The sequence below is a fragment of the Mytilus californianus genome, unplaced genomic scaffold (assembly GCF_021869535.1).
Source record: "Mytilus californianus isolate M0D057914Y unplaced genomic scaffold, xbMytCali1.0.p SCAF_53, whole genome shotgun sequence".
Taxonomy (NCBI): Eukaryota; Metazoa; Mollusca; class Bivalvia; order Mytilida; family Mytilidae; genus Mytilus; species Mytilus californianus.
In genome coordinates, this window is record NW_026262705.1 from 294,100 (window position 1) to 309,731 (window position 15,632).

The following is a 15,632-nucleotide window of genomic DNA, read 5'->3' on the forward strand; positions in this document are numbered from 1 at the left end:
ACAGGCGTTAATTTTAGGAATGTTTCCCCTCATCAATACTAAATTTACTTTGAGGTGTTTTGGGAGTTATTATTTTTCTTTTGTAGTTTTTTCTTTAGATCGTGGTATTTTCTTCGTGTAATAATTTTTGACTGCCCTCACGATATCGTCTATCTGTTTTATACAGGTGGAAATGATTTACTTCAATATCGTGCGGTCTAACATCATTTGTAACTATTGAAAAAAATCACAATAAATTATACATTTTTCATCGCATGTGAGCTAGTGGGCACACGTAGTTAAACACACAGGCACTTGTCTCTGAAATAAAATGTCCTATATACCTTAATATAACACAAGGTACTTAACTCGCATTTGAAAAATGACAATCGGTCGCGAACCTTTGTTATATTTCGATTCCTCGGTTGTCTACTCCACTAGAACTTATTTTGCCGAAATATTAAGCAGTGGCAACCGTCCGATCGAACACCTAAAATGTAGTAAAAGTTTAAAAATGTTCTTACCTTTTATAATCACGAATCAAAACATGCATGCCAGAAAGCTTCGCGGTGTTATTAAAATAAATAAATCTTCGGAATTGTGATATGTTTGTATTGTTTGTATTTCAGACTTAAAGCAATATATAAAATGTCTTCAATACCTGTGATAGATTTCCGAAAATATGGGCTTCATATCGAGAAAGCAGATTCTATACCTAGACAGGACTTGAAGGAGTTAGGAGACCAGATGTGTGAAGCTCTACAGAATATTGGGTTCTGTTATTTGAAAAACCACGGGATTCCTCATGCACAGGTACATTAAGTTTTTGTTCTCTCTAAAAGAAACTTATACTAAGTGTAGGTGTTGCTCTAGTGTTAATTCAAATACCACAATAACAAATAAAACAGACAACAACAACAACAAAAAGTCATTAAGACATTACAGTATCTTGTTGATACTATATTTTCTTATCAACTCTATATGAATGAATAAAAGCTAAAATCAAAATTTACATGGACTTTTTAACTCATTAAAAGTAGAAACTAATATAAATTAAATGTACATCAAATTTGATTTATATAATATTATTTCAGTTGAAAGAAGTATTGGAAATGTCAAAAAATTCTTCAGTCAGCCATTAGAAGAAAAAGAAAAATGTGCCAAACCAGATGAGGGTTATGATGGATGGATCGGATTAGAGAAAGAAAAGTTAGTTTTTTTTCAAAATTTATACGAAACTATTTACAATATTATTACAAAATAATGTATGTAGCTTCATTATATGTTATGCAAAAGATTTCTTATATAAAAATAAGGAGATGAGGTATGATTGCCGATGAGACATTCAACTTGTCACTAAAGTTCAAATAAAGTGGATGTAAGCAATTATAGGCAACCGTACGGCCTTCAACAATGAGAAAACCCAATACCGTATAGTCGGCTATAAAAGGCCCCGACATGAATAAATAGGAAACAATTCAATTGAGAAAACTAACGGCCTAATTAATAACCAAAAAAATTATTAAACGAAAAACAAATATGACAGACATGAACCAACGACAACAACTGAACTACAGGCTCCTGACTTGGGACAGGCACATAAAGAATGTGGCGGGGTTATGAAACGTCACCAGTGCCTGTGCAGAAAGTTGATGAACCAGGGTTATGTCAAAGAACTTCTCGTCCTTTTTCTTAAAAAGTTCATCGGAAGATACAAAGACTTTATTGATAAACATTCCTTATCAAATTCACAAATAATACATGATGGTCTTAAAGTATAGATTCTAAGTACTGACGTTGTTTATCATCTTAATTACGTGTGATAGTGTTCTTTTATTTGTCTTTGTAAATTATTACCTTTACTGTTTAGTCCATTTTTTGGTATTATCCCTTTGGCATGGCTCGGTACTTATACATCCCGTCATTGTGTTGTTGTGCTATGGTAAATTTTTATATTCTCGTCTTTCATTTTTGCTTATGTGCTTTGTCTATATGCCATTTTGTTTTTCTTTGTTGACATATTTCTTTGTTTTTATAGTGATTACATGTAAGATCAATATAACAAAATGTTGACTGCTGTACCCCTAATTTTGACATTTTTAGCTATTATGTCTGTTTGTTTTGTGCACACATTGTTGTCAATATAAATTTTATGCGACTGTCATACAAGTTAGAGGTTTAGCTAGCTATAATACCAGTTTAAATCCACCATTTTCTACATAAGAAAATGCCTGTACCAAGTCAGGAATATGACAGTTGTTTTCCATTCGTTTGATGTGTTTGAGCTTTTGATTTTGCCATTTGATAACTAAAGGGACTTTCCGTTTGAGTTTTCCTTGGAGTTTGATATTTTTATTATTTTACTTTTTAAACATGTTTGTGAGCGCTCAACCCTCCCCTAACCTGGGACAGTGGTGTAACAGCACAACATAAGAACAAACTATAAAAATCAGTTTAAAAAGGCTTAACACATCAGATCGATACAAAGCAGAAAAACATAAAAATTTGATATAAACACAGACCGGACATGGCAGGGTATTTATCCATCCCTCATCCCTAACAACAAAAAGGACACTAAGTACAGATCTGAGAGTATTCGCAGTTACTGACAGCTAGTTCAAAGCCAATAACAACTAATAAAAAAAAATCATGTATCTAAGACTATTAGTAAAATATCAATCAGTACACATCCAACAATGGATTTAATGTAAACACGTCATTAACAGTCAGAGAAAAACATGACCTTATATTTATTTAAAAATTTCCGATGGGTTACATTTTAGGTGAACTATTTTGGTCTTTTGGGGGTCAGACATTTCTGTGGGGAAAAAAGGACAACGAACGATTATATCTGTCTTATTTAATTAATAATGAGTTGACCTTTTTAAAAACAATGCATTATGCAAAACCATGAGAGTGGGAAAAATGTCTAAACTAATTTTTATGATTCTGTTCTACATTCCTTAAAATGTATGTTAAGATGTTTTTTACGTGTATTATATTTCAATTGTACTAACAAAACTAATTTTCCCTTGGCGATTGAAGAGTAACAGGGATATAACACTTTAAATATGGTTGCCTTCATCTCTCCTATCCGACAGAATGACTTATGCTGATTGGGGTTGGTGGGTGGGGCTATCTGCAATGCAACTAACCATTGCGACACCTTTTCGGGGGATCTGCTGAAGACAATATGGTATATAACAATATTTCTAACATGCTCTCTTGTGCGGTTGGGTAGCAGTTGAAATGTCCCAATCTGTATCCCGACCAACCCACTTTGCAGATTCCATTTAATCTTTTTATTGTTTAAATAAACTCATCATAGATACAAGGATTAAAATTGTATACGCCAGACGTAATTGAGCTCACCTGGCTTGAAGAACCAGTGAGAGCTATTGTCATCACTTTGGGTCCGTCGTGCATTTACAAAAAGTTTCTCCTTTGAAACTACCAAAATCAAAATAAGAAGATGTGGTACATGTATGATTGCCAATGAGACAACTCTCGACCAAGACCAAATGACATAGAAATTAAGCCTATTGCAGTTAAAATTGGTCACACTAATCCTTAAAGTATTTAAGTTAACAGAAGTTAAGTTGTATCCAATAAATACGCCGGTCGACCAACATGACTTGTCTTTTTTGTGAAAACGATAGTAAATAGAGAGAAACTATAATCAGTACAAATGTTTGGCAAAATAAGTTCTGAAAGTCAACACGACCGAAATCACCAGTCGTCTCCTTATAGGTGGTTTTGCCTTTAAATGATATCTTTGTATGTGTTGCTTTTTCAACGAAAATTATAAACAGCTAAAAATGTAAATATGCAAAAAAAAAAAAACAAAAAAAAACAATGAACGATACAGACTATTTGGCCTCTAGTTTTCAAGTTTCGATATCTTTAGGTCAGTTATAAGTGATAGTTTTTTTTATTCTATTTGATCCGACGTTGCTTATAACTTTAACACACAACAGGAACGTTATTCAAAAAGTAAATGAAAGTAATATTTACTATATATACGCCGGGACATTTGTAATGGTTGATGAGCTGGTCAAATTTAGGTACAATTGTAATTTTCCTCTTCAAGTTATATAAGATGTCTGTTTCAGACTGAATTTAGAGAGACCAGTAGGAGATTATAAAGAAACCTATAACATTACTCAAATATGCGAAGTAAGTAATATAAATATATCATTGAATGATGGTTGGATAGATGGAGGCCTGCATCTATACACAAATGCACAGATGGATGAATTAATACATGTGCATTGATATATAGCTGCTTGAATGTTTTGTTTTTTATTGTCGAGCCTGCGAAATTTATTTTGCTAAAGCGAGACAAAGCGATCCGATTCCGTCGTCGCCGTCGGCGTCGTCAACATTTAGGTTCAGTCTGTGCTTACAGTTCTTTTAGACATCAATAACTTTGTCAAGTCTACATGGAATTTTATGAAATTTGGACAGAAGCTTGTCAATGACCAAAATACAGTATCCAGAGCAAAATTTTGAAAATATATATTTTCATTAGTACGTATTTTACTGATAAATGGCCTTAGTTTTTTTTACAATTAACATTCAGGTTCAGTCTGAGGTTAAAGGTTTTTTTATACATCAATAACTTTGTCAAACCTACATGGAATTTTATAAAATTTGGACAGAAGCTTTTTTATGACCAAAAGCCAGTATCCAGAGCAAAATTTTGAAAAATATTGATTTTTCTTTTTCCTTATTTTACTGATAAATGGACTTAATTTTTTTACAGTTAACAAGTAGATACAGTTTGGGTTAAAGTTTGTTACACATCAATTCCTTTTCAAACCTTCATAGAGTTTTATGAATCTTTGCCAGGAGCTTTTGAATGATTGAGAGAACATTTCTGAAGCAAACCTTTGAAAATATATTTGTTTTCATTTTTAGTATTTTTCTGATAGATGGACTTCGTTTTTACAGTTAACATTTACAGAGAGTCAAGGATTAAATCTTTTTGACTTGATAAATTTGGAAACCTTCATGGATTGTTATGAAACTTGGACAGAAGCATATCTTCAAGTCCAAGAAATAGCATATAAAAAATAAAGTCTGATTTTTTTTTTAAATTCTGAATTTTACCGATAAATGGACTCACTTTTTAGCTCACCGGGGCCCGAAGGACCCCATGTGAGCTTATGCCATCACTTGGCGTCCGTCGTCGTCCGTCGTCTGTCGTCGTCTGTCGTCGTAAACTATTTCAAAAATTTTCTCCTCTGAAACTACTGGGCCAAATACCTTCAAACTTTAACTAAATGTTCCTTAGGGTATATAGTTTATAAATTGTATCCAAAGTTTTGATCCATCGACAAACATGGCCGCCATGGCTAAAAATAGAACATAGGGGTCAAAAGCAGTTTTTTGCTTATATCTCAAAAACTAAAGCTGTTAGAGCAAATCTGACAAAGGGTAAAATTGTTCAATTGGTCAAGATCTATCAGCTCTGAAATTTTCAGACGAATCGAACAACTCATTGTTGGGTTGCTGCCACTAAATTGGTAGTTTTGAGGAAATTTTGCAGTTTTTTGTTATTATCTTGAATATTATTATAGATAGATATAAACTGTAAACGGCAATAATGTTCAGCAAAGTAAGATCTACAAAAAAGTTTTTATATGACCAAAATTGTCAATTGACTCCTTAAGGAGTTATTGCCCTTTAAAGACAATTTTACACAATTTGTTCATCAAGTTTGCTAACATTTAAAAATCTTCACCTCTGAAACTACTGGGCCAAATACCTTCAAACTTCATCTAAATGTTGCTTAGGACATCTAGTTTATAAATTGTATCCGAAGTTTTAATCCATTGACAAACATGGCCACCATGGCTAAAAACAGAACATAGGGGTCAAATGCAGTTTTTGGCTTATATCTCTAAAACTAAAGCTTTTAGAGCAAATCTGACAAAGGGTAAAATTGTTCAATTGGTCAAGATCTATCAGCCCTGAAATTTTCAGACAAATCGAACAACCCATTGTTGGGTTGCTGCCACTAAATTGGTAGTTTTGAGGAAATTTTGCAGTTTTTTGTTATTGTCTTGAATATTATTATAGATAGATATAAACCGTAAACAGCAATAATGTTCAGCAAAGTAAGATCTACAGAAAAGTTAAATGACCAAATTTGTCAATTGACCCCTTAAGGAGTTATTGCCCTTTAAAGACAATTTTACGCAATGCGTTCATCAAGTTTGCTAACATTTAAAAATCTTCTCTTCTGAAACTATTGTGCCTAATACTTCTTAACTTTGAATGAATGTTCCTTTAGGAATCTAGTTTATGAATTGTATCCGAAATTTTGATCCATCAACAAACATGTTTGTTATTTTGATCCATCAACAAACAAAAATTGGTTGTTTTCAGGACATTTTGCAGTTTTTGGTTATTATCTTGAATATTATTGAAGATAAAGATAAACTGTAAACAGCAAAAATGTTCAGCAAAGTAAGATCTACAAAAAAAGTTAATATGACAAAAATTGTCAATTGACCCCTTAAGGAGTTATTGCCCTTTAAGGACAATTTTACACAAGTTGTTTTATGTTTTTTAACTTTAAAAAATCTTCTCAAATGAATCTAGTATAAATTTTGTATTTCATTTCCTTGTACGTCAAGAAACATAGACACTATGGCTAAAATGGAACATATGGGTAAAAAGCAAAAATAATCATTTATGAAAGATTTAAGCAAAAAAAATAACAGGTGAGCGATTCAGGCTCTTGAGAGCCTCTTGTTAAGTAAACATTACACTTTTACACTGACAGCAGCAATCGCAGGCGAGACACGGGGTATGCGGAATCCCTTACGATTTTTTTATTACTACATAAAATCATCAGAGGCAAGCCACCTAAAATAATTTTTTATCTATCTACATTATGTTGCGCAACATCGACTATAATTTTAGTTTATCAACCGAGTTAAAATACCAGAGTATCAGACACAATCTCCATATGTAGTACTATGTTTTACATCAAGTGCAGATTTCAGATACCAAGAAACCTGCAATTATATAACATTGTTTAATATATTATAACAGCGTTTCTCAAAACTTTTGTCACAGTATTTTAGGCCTCGTAAAGAGTTCACCTCCAAGCCTCTTTCACTACAAAATGTATCTTCTCGCTGTTACATCATTGCAAAGGTGTGACTTAAATACAAAAAGTATATATAAGCAACACCTAAAAGTTTTAAGTTACTTTGGAAATAATTTTAGAATATTGTCGGTAAATTTACGAACTTAAAGCACGATAGAAATGTTTAGTTTAATTTATTTTTGTGTTAACTTTTGTATATGAATCTTCTTTGACCTCGCAGGACCTTTTCTGTATTAAATCTTCGCGGAAGCGCAGAAGCTGAGATTATTTAAGAAGCCCTGATTTTAATTTTATCTGCTGATTAGGGATTTTTTATTTGCCGTTAGAATCACTGAACGTTCTTGATGCACATTATTTTCTCGTTTGTAATACTGATGTCAAATTATTCAGATCAGAAATACATATTTGTTTCTCGTTTGGCCTTTCGACTTTTTTATTCGGGGATCACTGATGAGTCATTTGTAGACGAAACGCGCGTCTGGTGTGAAAATATATATGCCTGGTATCTTTGGTGAGTTTATGTTAATTCTTCTATTTTTATTATACTTCATTTTCAAATTTCAGGTATGGCCGACCAATATACCAGAATTTGAGACAGTTTTAATGGATTTCTTACGAAAATGCATAGAACTAGCTTTAAGAGTTTTTGATTTTATCTCCGTTGGTTTGAATTTAGAGGTAATTGATATGACATAAAACATTTTTTTTTATTGTTTTAATATTATTATACACGTATATTACAGTTTTGATTATAATAATTAATAATATTAAACAATAAAAACTATTTTAATAAAATTCCACATTTGTATACGGTTTACCCCAACTTCAGTAGTATGTATTGGATCTTTATTTTTTCTGTTATATTTTTCCTTCAAACAGTCCATATCATATTATTCTATCTATTCGTCTTTCCACCATTAGGTATAAGTTTTTCGTTTTTAAGCTAGTTTACCATGAAGTGTCAACAAATTGAAAGTTTGTTCATGTTTATACTGATGTTTCCTTTTTACAATCCTGTCTCCAATTACAGAGAACAATTATACCTTTCTTTCATTATAGGACAAGAATTTCTTTCGAAACTGTCACAAGTTAATTGGACAAAGAGGAAATGTCACTGCTCTTAATTAGAAGTTTGTTTTATCCGGCTGTTCCAATGGAAAAAGGTGAATTTACCGTAATGTCAGTAAAATGTTCTACTGTTAGTATGAATAAAAGGAGGTGTGCAGATACGCCAATGAGACAGATATTCTACGACACAAATACAAAACAGTTAGAAGAATACGTAACATAATATTATGACTGCAAAACCTTATACATGAACGTGTAAACCAAATTATTTGTCACGTAAATGTAAAATTCATTATGATAATTATATTATTCCGTTTCTTAATTTAGACTTGTTGTTTTTCAATTCACAAGAACATTGTATATTTTCCAATTTCTAAACAAGAGATTAAATCAGCATTGTTTGCAGAAATAATGGAAGGCCAATTAAGATGTGGTGATCATACAGACTATGGTACACTAACGTTACTATTCCAAGACCTCGTCGGTGGATTGGAGGTATATGAATACTTACTGTATATATTTTTCCTAAATTAATTTAGATATTAATTATATATATTTAAATAAACACAAACTAGAGACTAATAACAAAACAAAAACGGCATTGTAAGACAAGCTAGGTAACTTCAGGGTAACTTACCAATGTCAATTAATTAATTTTGTCTAGTGTCACTTGTGAAGCAAAAAATTCTCCCTCTTCCGGAACACCTGGTTCTATCCCGTTTTTTATAGGGTTTATGTTGCTCAACAATTTAGTTTTCAATACAGTATTTACTTTTAACCACTGTGTTTTTTATGAATTTTATAGATCATTGTAAAACCGTCTTGCCTTTTATCTTAACTAATGATTTTTGATTGGTTCCTTGGTTCAATTTTCTCTCGTTTTTTAAGAGATATTGAGAAAAGCAGGGTTTTTCACTGTAAATGTTTGTTTGGGAAACATATGCATATTTTCATTCAATAAGGTCTACTTATTACCTGATAAAATATTCTTAATCTTACAGCTAAAGTATGATCATCTGCTCATTTCAAATCCTACTTTAGGGACAACTAAGTCGGCCAGACTTATGTACTCACAGAAATTGGAATGGCCGATCTCGGGAAAACTACTTACTGAACTATAAATGATTCTAACCTAAAACAAATATCCATAAACAAGTCAGCAACTTGACCACGGACATTGTCTCCCTTTTTCATAGTTTTAATCGAAAATAACAAATCTGTAATTATTAACTTCATGATACGTAAATTCATCAGGTTGTAACGGGAAGTGCTTGAAATTACTAAGTTTAAGAAATTATATATATATAACTATGATTATATACTACATCAGACATTTGTATCACACTTTTACTAATAATAGGACAGAACCATTGAATGCAATTGTGTCAAATTAGGTATAATTAATAAAAAGATCAGAAATACATTTATTTTTCTAATTCTTTGTAGTTTAACCCTACCCGAGCGGTTTTTATTTGTTATACGATTAACACACGTGTTCTTCTTTTCAGTTTTCATTAACTTATCAATATTAAGTTCAATTTTCTCTGCCAATCTCTAATTTTTCGTTATGTTTTCGTTAATAAAAGATAAGAAAAACTCTGTTCTTTAATACACGAAAGTTTCTGCAATCTGTATAAAAACCAAATCAACCCATTTTTATCGTTTACTCGTTAAATTATTTGGTGTGCAATAAAACATGTCTTACATTTTTGTACCTCGACAAGCCTTGTGTATTGAAAATTTAAGAGTTTCAGGTTCGACAATTCGTAACTCACTTGCAGCAGAGGCAAATTGTATACGTACATGTATATTTTTTTCTTGTCAAATACAGGTAAAACACGTGATGGGGATTATGTTCCAGCTACACCAATTTCTAGTACCATTGTTGTTAACATTGGGGATATGATGCAGAGATGGACGGTATTGCAACGGTAAAGTTTAACTTCTTTTTTTAAATGTGGTAGCGTGACTGTATGTTTGTTAATTTTATATTTTTATATATATTTCTTAATGTTTTTATTTTTTGTATGATTGGCTTATGTTTTGTTTCGTTGTTGTTTCTATGGGTGAAAGGGGCTGTTCTGCCTAAAAGATTTTGACCACAGATATAAAGCTTAATATATGTATTTTGTATGTTAAAATGTTTGTGTCGTACAAGAACACGTCAACTCATTGCAGTGTTCATACATGATACGATAACACAGAAAGACAGTGTGAATAAAATGGACAGATGCCACAGCTTTGACGATATCAACCAGTCAAAGTGCGCTCTTGAAAATGTCAAGAACTCAAATTGTTACATTTGTAGGTTTTGAAGTTTAGTATGAGTAGTTTCGTAATTGACTGAATCGTTTTACTTTCTTTTGTCTCCATCTACTATAGATCTATAGTTCAATCATACAATAACGTAAATATCCGATATTTTAAAAGGAAGAACGAAATCGGACAAAGAAAAAGAAATAGAGATTTCAAATGTCTATTGCAAAACGATTACCAAAGTTGAGAACAATTTACAAGATAACTTTTTTGTCTTCCAAAATACTTTTTTGACAGTAAATTAGTATTCTAATATAAACAAAACCAAAGCTACATGTTCAAAAACATGAATGTATATTATACTGTATACTTTCAACTTCAACTTTATTTGATCACTCAGACATATTACATACGTGTAACAAGAGGAATACAATATTTACATATATACAAACAATACAAAACAATGGTTGGTATAGAAAAAAAAGAGAATACATTATTATACAATAAATTTACAAAATGTTTATAAGTTTACTAATAAACAGTTATAACTTTTTTAAACTTTTACGTTACATAGTGATAATAAGCCTATAATTTTTTGATAACATGGATATATAGTAAAGTAAATAGGAATATGTTTATTTCGTATGTCTACGAAAGTCAGAAACTGACATTCAAAAAGGTAATAAAATTCAGTGCCGATTCCTATATGACATAAGTGGCATATTCTTTCTTCTTTTTTTCTATATAAAAAAGAGGGTCTAGATATTTTATCGAATGCCTAGATAACTAAGAAGACTTGATTACCTGTTGGAAAAATTGTTCATTTTTGATTCTTTCTACAACGAGTTGGTTGTTGTTTGTAATGCATGTTGCTGCAGTGTCTGTTAGTTTTGAACTTTTTAGAATATTTGTGTATTACTATTTTAATATGATAGCTCACCATATCGAAAAGTTTTGATTTAAGCTTTTGTCATCATTTGCTATTTGCTGTCCGCAACATTTTATGTCGTACGATATACAATTCTTCTGAATATACATAAAACACTTGCCACTGGACATGAAGCAAGCTTCAGTCAATAGATTAATTTTTATTTACAGAAACATTGTGTTTTAATTCCGAACGAAGAATCAATAAAACGACAGAGTCGACAGTCTGCAGCTTTGTTTGTTGTCCCGGATTCATTTCACGTCATCACGTGTTAAGACGATTCTGAGAAATACCCTTCTATCACTTGTATTGATTCTTTCTATGGAAAAGTTCATGAAAAATTCTGAATCGGTACTATTTTTTTTCAGTATTTTCATTGATATATCCGGCTAAATGCTTGGCTTTTCTTGCTTAGAATATGTAAATTGTTAATCCTATTTTTGCAAATTCATGGAAAAAAGCATAATTTCATATGAAGTGTTTACTTAATACTTTTACATCAAAGACTATTTTTAATATGTAAAACTCCATTGTAAACAACAGTATCTTCTACTTAGGAGAGACTTATTTTCCTCAAATGAACGAGATTTCGTTGGGTCGTGTTTGACAAATAAGTTTCATTCTAAAAAAAAAAACATATTGGCTAGCCATCATTAAGGCGAACGCATAGCGTTGGTTTATGTTAAAAAATAAATCAGTGGATTGGAAACTCACATATTGCAAGGACACCTTAATGTTTATCGTTGATGATCGTTTTTAGACTTATAGATATATTTTTTATCCGTTGAGCATTGGCATATGCCCATATTTCCTTTAATTGATACTTGACTGCAGTTGCATGTTGATATTTTTACTAAACAAATAAAACATAACAGTTACATGTATGTATTTCTGTAAAGTTATGAACACTTATGTTCCTACATAATGCCAATACTTATATGTTGCATTGCACTAGGCCATGCTTTTCGTGGACTGTTTATGACGTCTCGTCACAAAATCGGTTGAACGGGCAAAGAATAAGTGTTGATATTTTAGTCTTGAATACATGATTGTGGTATTAATTGTTATTGGCTTTGAATCTGTCAGTAACTGCGAGTACTCTCAGATCTTTACTTTGCGGTCCGTTTTATTTTTAAGGATGTATTAATACCCTGCCATGTCAGTCCGTGTTTTTGTTAGATGTATTTTTGTCTTTGTATCGATCTGATGAGTTAAGCCCTTTTCAACTGAATTTTATGCCCCCGCGGAAGTGGAGGGGGTTTTAAGTTTTACCCTTGTCCGTCTATACGTCCGTCCGTCCGTACATCCCGAATTTTGGTGGCGTCACTTTTACCGTTCTATACATGAAGTTATCCCTTTACAAATGGAAAAATTGCTGAATTTTTCATTTCCGTTCTCTAACTTAAGTTTTCCGCAACCAAATGTTATGAAACTTATACACAATGATTATTACCACAAAACACAGATCAAGTTTGAATTTTGGTGGCGTCACTTTTACCGTTCTATAGTTATATTCTTTACGAATGGAAAAATTGCTGAATTTTTCCTTTCCGTTCTCTCACTTAAGTTTTCCGCTACCAAATGTTATGAAACTTATACACAATGATTATTACTACAAAACACAGATCAAGTCTGAATTTCGGTGGGGTCACTTTTACCATTCTAGAGTTATGCTCCTTTACAAATGGAAAAATTGCTGAATTTTTCGTTTCCGTTCTCTAACTTAAGTTTCCCTCAATTAAATTTTATGAAACTTATTCACAATGATTATAACCACAAAACTCAGATCAAGTACGAATTTGGGTAGCGTCACTTTTACCGTTCTTGAGTTATGTCCCTTTATAACGTTATATGCAAGCGGGGGCATCATCTGTGTCCCATGGACACATTCCCCGTTTATTATAGTTTGTTATTATTTTGTACTTTTACGTCACCGTCCCAGGTTAGGGGAGGCTTGGCACCTTCAGACATGTTTAACCCCGCCACATTCTATATGTGCCTGTCCCAAATCAGGAGCCTGTAATTGAGTGGTTGTCGTTCATTGCTATTTGTCATATTTGTTCTATGTTTATTGTTTTGTGAAATTTGTTCTTGTGTTGTACTGGTACACCACTAGCCCAGATGATAAAGCAATAATTCGTTGCCTTGACGATTCGGATAGATATGAACCAATCACAAGTCGAGATTATTTAAAAATGAGATTTTATGAAAAGTTTTAAATGTTTCTAATATAAAACCAAAATGGAATGAAATGCTTTAATTTCTTAATTCATATATAAAAGTGAATATTTAATATTACTTAAACAGGAAGACAGTATAATATATATGCAACCAAACAGACTGAACATTACAACAGTCCATATCAACCACTGAGTAAAATATGCGTATAACAATACATACAACAAGTAAACCGACATTGCTATAAATTTGACGGTTAGTTTTCTCCTTTGGATTTGTATTACATTTTTATGTCGGAGCCTTTTATCGTGTTTATAACTGACGTCCGGTATGGGTTTTCCTCATTGTTGAAGGCTGTACGGTAAACCTATCGACATGTACAAAAATTTGTGGTTTAATATTTTTCAAAGATTCTTTTTTACACGCACCAAAAGCAAACATGCGATTGTGAAACTCCTTCGCTATAAACTATTTTAAACTGTTTTAGTGGAAATTTGGACAATTTGTAGGTGTGAACAGTTTTCTGTCAAATATCTAGAGATTAACTATTAAGACGTCCAACAATTTGTGTCAAGACCATAACGTATTTATCATTCAACTTTTTAAAAATCTGTTTATCCATTTACTGAAAATGAATAATACATGCTTATCCATTTTAAGATGGTTACGTTTTCTTATCACCATGTTATGGTGTTTATATATCTCAACTTGTTCTATTCGCTCGTGTATGTGTCAACGTATTTGATAATGAAAAAAATCTCTGTATTAAAAAAATTATTACACCCGGGTTTTCGATATCACAATCTAGTCAAAACATTTACTAAATTTTATCATCGGTACTAAGGACATCATTCGTAAATATAAATTAACACGCAGACATCTTATATGTTCAGGTATTTCACATCCAATCTGTTATGGTAACATTCTATACAAAGCACAAAAATGTCGTTGTTCACCTCAAAAGCTAACTAAACCTTTGTACAGACTTATTTAGAAGGGATATAGTTACGATACTGTTTTCAGGTCATTAAAGATGGCATATTTTGGAATTAATATTGATTCACTAATAGGGTCTTTGCATCGGAAATAAACATATATTCTAAAACCAGTTGTTGTCATGATACGGGTTATGTTCTTCTCATATATTTTATGATGGTATGATTCTAAACCCCTAACGGGAGGGATTGTGCTTGATTTTCATATGATGAAGATAAATCTTTCAATCAGTTTAATTGAGGTCTGGAGCTGGCATGTCAGTAACTGATAGTATTCCTGCTAGCTGAAGCCCGCCTTCGAGTGCAGGATTTCACGTTGTGTTGAAGACCTATTGGTGGACTTGGGCTGTTTCTGCTCTTTGGTCGGGTTGTTTTCTCTTTGACACATTCCCCATTTCCATTCTCAATGTTATGCTTATTGTAACTGACAAACGTATCCTGTTTCCTCAATTTTTAGAGGAAGGGTAGCTACGTATATTTCTGACTGTTACGAATTCAGATGGCCTGTTCTGGAAATTATTTATTTCATAAGCTTGTTAGTTTTCAACACACAAAGGGGAATTAAAATCGGACAAATAAACCTTTCTAGTTTTATCTGACTTTGCAATATTTAAAAAAAACTAAAATAGAATTTGTCGATTTTAATTTTTCGAACGTCCTAAAATCATTCAAAATTAAAAACTGTATAAAATAAAGAGAAAATTCAAAACGTGTTAAACGTGTTAAACATGTACATAAAAAAATTGTAAGTTTGAATTTCATCCAGTTTAAATTTTAGCAGTAAAGGATAAAAAGGTAGTCGAAATTTACGATTTTGCATATCAACCGAAAAGTACGAATTTTGTCAAACCACTTATTCTTGTGTATAATGAACAAATCTTTTGGAATTTAATCAAATTTATACAAAAAATTATCTGAGATTGACATTAACATATGTTAGTGACCATTCCGAAATCAAAAGTTTCTAACGAATACTTGCTGTATTTGTTGAAACTTAAATTTAATATGTTGCGCACATAAATTTAATGTTTTTCGACATTCTTACAAATTAGTCTTTTCTATATCTGCTTTCAAAATTTTAAAAGAAATAAAAGCAAAGTTATTT

General features: G+C 31.8%; 1 protein-coding gene across 1 annotated transcript; it reads left to right on the forward strand.

The window, feature by feature from the left end:
- The first annotated feature begins 627 nt into the window (after positions 1 to 627).
- On the forward strand, positions 628 to 8,230 carry LOC127703863 (uncharacterized). Its single transcript, XM_052207937.1, has 5 exons — positions 628 to 757; positions 1,074 to 1,188; positions 4,092 to 4,155; positions 7,667 to 7,780; positions 8,162 to 8,230. The coding sequence occupies exons 1-5, from the start codon at positions 628 to 630 to the stop codon at positions 8,228 to 8,230; spliced, it is 492 nt and encodes a 163-aa protein (XP_052063897.1).
- The last annotated feature ends 7,402 nt before the right edge of the window (positions 8,231 to 15,632 follow it).

What these genes read in the sequence shown, in the direction of transcription:
- LOC127703863 (XM_052207937.1), top strand. Translation starts at nt 628, where the DNA reads ATGTCTTCAATACCTGTGATAGATTTCCGAAAATATGGGCTTCATATC. An exon ending in ATCGGATTAGAGAAAGAAAA is followed by an intron (nt 1,189 to 4,091) that starts GTTAGTTTTTTT and finishes TGTCTGTTTCAG; the next exon opens with ACTGAATTTAGAGAGACCAG. An exon ending in CCGTTGGTTTGAATTTAGAG is followed by an intron (nt 7,781 to 8,161) that starts GTAATTGATATG and finishes CTTTCATTATAG; the next exon opens with GACAAGAATTTCTTTCGAAA.